Below are 5,162 nucleotides of genomic sequence, written 5' to 3'. Positions count from 1 at the left end.
ATTTCTACGGAACAAGTCGCCACATGTTCCAACCCCCAACCTGGAGGGCCAGGAGACTGTGTTCGTCAGAACTCTAACCATTGACCAAGCTGGTATGAGAGACTCTGTGAGTGTCGCGGGACACTCTCCAGTATAGCTCAATGGATCACTGAGGTGCGCGAACCGTCACACCACGGTAAGGTCCAGTCTCTCCGTGACGGGATAGCACAGCCTACACAGCCTTAAGCTACTCTCTAGCGAGTTTCAAGCGCGTTTGGTGCGTCCTCATTCAGAAGTTTCCATGGATGAATCAGATAACGTACGTGACCAGTACAACTGAGTTTGAATTGTTGGGGCAGCAGTCACAGCGTGGTTAATTTTGCCTACTCAAACGTGATAACTCAAAAAGGTGGTCATGTGATCTCCACGCACACATCGATGTAAACTTCTGATAAGCTCCAAAATAACTGAGTCTGGACAAAATGGTTTTCAAATCAAATACTCCATGCTACAAAAGAACTCATAATAACTATCCACGCAGGGGTATAGACCCTTCATCTCACATGCAAATGAAGCGGTTTCAGATGTTTCTGTGATTGAAAAAAGGCAAATTTCCCTAAGCTTGGACAGCAGATGAGTAAGTCCGTCGACTAGTTTCCAGAACGGATTTCATCCCGTCAGCGTGGTCAAGCTGCGTTGAAAAGTCGAGAAGCATTGTACCACTGTCTCATCCTTGTTGGGAAACATCTTCAGGGTTTCGGTCTTCCGACCAGTGGTTGAAAACCTAATTGTTTGACCACGAGTGGCTAAGCCGTAGTGTGATTACCTCTCAATTGGACAGGGCAAAACGCCACCCGTCCTTCAATCACGTGGTCACGAACTTACTGGCTACTTCAGTGATGACTTCTCACGAGGAATTTTTACTCATCTTGTGAAATTATTCTCCCGCTCAGCTGTTTGTGGATTAATGGTGATCGCATTTCATCAGGGAATGTGTATTGTCTATCTAAAAAGACTGTCTACCATAGATAAGAAGCAATGTGTTCATTGAGAGACAGTGCAGGAAAACTTCACCATTTGTGACGAAGTGAACGTGAGCGATGTTCAGCTGCTCGCTGATATTATCTTAATATGGTTGAGCCTCTAAGTATCATAATTTGGGTGCATTTTCTGAGAGCAGCTTTAGGACCATTAAATCCGTAAAACCTTGCTCAGGCAAGCAAAGTTCGGCATAAATCTTTTGAGGAAGTGAAGAAAATAAAACTTCCGACAAGTTTTCGAAAAAGTTTGGTGACAATCGGTAGATTTATTGCTGGGCAACGTTTCGCTTTTGACATAAAACCTTCGTCAGGCCAAGTGACTAGGTTCCGAGGTTGGTGGAGATTTAAGGCGGGAGGAGAACCAATCAGCTAAGTCAAGCTGAGGGATTTTAGTCTGTTAGAGTGGTTGAACAAGTGTTGGGTCGGTGGGGAAACCTACATGTGTTTGGGTCCAGCCTAGGGTCTAGTTCTTCTGGTTCGGTTCATTTGATGGTTCCTCTTGAACTTCGTTTGAACCTTCTGTTAGTCTGTGTGGGTGAGCTAGTGCTAAGAAAGTTGTGTAGGAGGGATGCTGTGACCTTTGGTCGGTTGGGGTTTCCACCCCTACCCCCCGGTTTTTTCTAATGATCCTAAGTGGATTGACAACCACACCGTCACGTGTCAACTCGGCTTATCTAAGACCGCTTTCCATACGCTCGCTAGCTCCACACCCTCGATTCTATTCACGCTGTGATGCTTAGTGATTTCCACCGCCTCGGCTATCAGCCGTTGTGGTGTGAATCGCAGTCCCCGTCTTAAGACTTCCACATTCTCCAGATCTGTTCTATGTCCCGTGTCTAAGGCATGTACCGCCATCGCTGAGTCTTTGACCAGCGTTTGGTATTCTTCTGCATTCCTTGGTGGTTTGTTAATATTCTTCTTTCATACTCACCGATTCTGGTGTGCAATTCCCTGGCAGTTCCCTTAGCGCAATCGTTTAAGTTAATTTTCTGAGCGATTGGAAATGCGCGTGAAGTTGAAACGGTTACTACCACAAAGTGAACTTTTCCCCCAAATCGAAGTATGAGTTACCGAGGTGGGACCACCACCACCTTCAAACTTTGAAAGTAAAGTGAGTCAGAAGTCCATATTCGTTTCTCGTTTGAACGTTCGCCCTCCTGTTCTGGCGTAATTATTCTGGTGAGTCCGCACCAAAGGAGGAAGCAATGGACTGGAAATTTGCTCTTATTGGAGCTCATCAGCACTGCATTTCCAATGGTTGTGCCAGACACCAAAGGACGGACAACTGACATGTGAGGTGAGCGTGTTATCCCTGCTCCACGGACGCATGTTGGGCGAATCTGAATTTTCCCGTCTGAACGGGCAACGTGTTCACGGACAACTGACATGTGAGGTGAGCTCCACGGACGCATGTTGGGCGAATCTGAATTTTCCCGTCTGAACGGGCAAACGTGTTCACGCTTGAGAGATTTGATTGGTGTGCCCGACTCATCGAACGATGACCCAGTGGCTGTCCTGGTTGTGGCGATCGGTTGAATCAGAACTATCTACAAAACAGTGATCGCACTTGATGTCAGCGAGTGTTTTTATCAAACTTGAGGTGAAAACTGGAAGCTCATCCATCGATTCAAAATGCCTCTAAAGTGCAGACCAAAACTTCTGTCTCATAAGTTTACAGTGACGCAGAGTTCACGAGGAATCGCCATTGATTACTTGAATGTTGATTACTCCCACAAAGAATGACGCATCAAGGTTGCTTTGTAATACAACTCAATTTGTCATTAAACAGCATTAGAAATAAGAAAACACATGAGTCATTGGACAAACAATTTGGATAGCCGGTGAAAACCATTCATTTTCTGGTCCTTCACTAGCGTTGGAGTAGATACTCCACAAGCAAATCGCAGTACTGAGTATGTTGACAGCGATGCCCATTATCGATTGCTGTTTGGTCTGAGTTGGTCTGAATTGTTGCCTATCCGGACGTTTCGTGAAATTAGTGTTTTGTTCCGGCAGATGGGAACTAGTCCGTCACATCGAGTTCAACATGAACTTGGTTTATAGCTAGACCAAACTATTCCTGGAGAGAGTGGAGGTAGATCGTCATGAAAAGTCATCGGTGACAGAATTAGAAACACCGCCAATCCTAATTCATTCGTGATTGCTTTTTCACAGACAGTCTGTCGGTGTTTCGACCACTTCATCAGTGTATGAAAATCAACAGATGCTGTTTCGCAGTTTATTCCTGACAGTACCATCTTTCCTTCATCTCCTAGTACTATCCTTGCTTGTGGCGAATATTCTCATCTAGGTTTTACGCTGGACAATTTTCGGCCAGCGAAGAATGCTCATCAACTTTATAAGTAGTATTGTGGCTCTAATAGTAATATAAAACACAGGGATTAGGATGCGAGGTGTAGAACCGAATGCTTTACTGAATTATCGAGCGGTACTGTTACGAGTTTAACGACCTGTCCGTTTATCAACCTGTGTGCTCCTTTTATGAGAATTGAGTAGTTGATGTTCCCGTTTATTGATTAACTTATTCCTTTTTCTCAAATGAATCATCAGTTTAGCCAACTGGTTTCTGGAAGGTTGAACACTTTTTATGAAGGCCACTCTGGGATCATACTTACTAGAATTCAAGTTACGGAGAGGCGAAAATCCACAGGCGACAATTGGGGAAAGGGTCTGTCACCCTGGCGACAGTACAGAGGCTAACTTGCATCCTAATTGACAGTTGTACTTGTGTGTTTGTGTGTACTTATGTGCTAAACTCTGAGTGATATAAGGAACAGATATGGAACAGATAGACCAAATGTCTCATGGAGTCCCGCCCCAAAGCGGATGATTAAGGATGATGAGAAGTTGTGTAGAACAAACACTTGTTTCTTCAGCAACTGCTGTGAATTCCGATAAATGATCGATTAGTGAACGGGATCCTTTTTTCTCCCTCATTGGTGGTAGGAAAATCATTGATGTTTAGCTGGAATCTGAAGATCAGCTTTGTAGCTTATTTATTCAAAAGAAAAATGTTGTAAAGTGAAAATATCAGGCCATATTTTGGGTAAATGTTGAATCTGCTCCTGTGTGAGTTTTTTTCTGGAAAAATAGAAACAATGACAAGAAGCCACACATTTGTTTTGCCATATTGATTTATGCTGTTCATTAGGTGTGTGAAGTAGTCTAGAAAGCTTTGTAATGTACTACTCATAAAGTTGCTGAAAATCCGTCGAAGCCCACGACCGGTTTCGCCCTGAGAACATCATAAACGAAAGATTCAGCTGGGCTCCAGGTGAGTCTCTCGAAAGAACCAAATTAGTTTGCAAATGAGTGTATATTCGCTAATTTCGTGCAATTTGGTTTCAGTTAGAACATAAGGTTGACGGAAACCAGGGGACTGCGCCTACCTGATGAGCCCCCAAAAAGGGCGAAACCGGTCGTGGGCTGTCGATGGATTTTCAGCAACCTTATGAGTAGTACATTACAAAGGTATACATGTATCGCGATATTTCAAATAACGTAGCGACTGAAACTTGAGGCGGCCTGGTGCAGCACATTCAGTTGCCTGAGAACATCATAAACGAGAGATTCAGCTGGGTTCCAGGTGAGCCTACTCATTCGACTCTATCAAGTCATTTTTTTATGATGTTCAGTTTACACCTGAGGAAATTCGGCCAAGATCCGTTTGGCTTATTTAGGTAGCTGCCTATATACAGAGAATCTTATCTGAGTAGCAGTCAATCCTCGCGTAATCATCGTTACCGGCGATCATTTTCAGCGCGAAGTGTTTCCACGCTGGCTACCCCCCTAAAGTGATCAATCTTGGTTAACCTCATGAGTTTCCCATGAATATTGCAATAAAATGGGCTAGGGGTCCCCATTGTAGGAAATCGTTCTTATATAAATTTTTGGTGTACCCCACCCAGACTTGACCCGACCTAAACCTGCCACCTTGACGTGGTGGTCGGGCTTGAGTGCTGCAATGATCCCGCGGGATACACTGGCTGAAACTTCGTTCCACAAGATGCAACCATGCCAGGAAGGCCAAAGGGGAGCAGCCAAACGAAGAGCAATGAGACACCGTACTACGAGTAATCGTGCTACGAGGCGGTCTCGGGGTAAAGTCGTACTGTCCTCTGC

The 5,162-nt window shown here is 44.6% G+C and overlaps 1 protein-coding gene across 1 annotated transcript in view; it reads right to left on the bottom strand.

Annotated features, from left to right (window-relative positions):
* Positions 1 to 2,086: 2,086 nt before the first annotated feature.
* Positions 2,087 to 5,162, bottom strand: part of T265_11308 (hypothetical protein) — a gene marked incomplete at both ends in the record, with an annotated part of 7,769 nt that continues 4,693 nt past the window's right edge. The window contains 3 exons of the mRNA XM_009177932.1: positions 2,087 to 2,534; positions 4,508 to 4,587; positions 4,967 to 5,107. Coding sequence (XP_009176196.1) covers positions 2,087 to 2,534; positions 4,508 to 4,587; positions 4,967 to 5,107 — 669 coding nt within the window. The remainder of the gene's footprint in view (positions 2,535 to 4,507; positions 4,588 to 4,966; positions 5,108 to 5,162) is intronic.

Source organism: Opisthorchis viverrini (genome assembly GCF_000715545.1).
Source record: "Opisthorchis viverrini unplaced genomic scaffold opera_v5_474, whole genome shotgun sequence".
NCBI classification, from domain to species: Eukaryota; Metazoa; Platyhelminthes; class Trematoda; order Opisthorchiida; family Opisthorchiidae; genus Opisthorchis; species Opisthorchis viverrini.
Note: the sequence above shows the minus strand (reverse complement) of the source record. Positions and strands in the feature narration are given on the sequence as shown.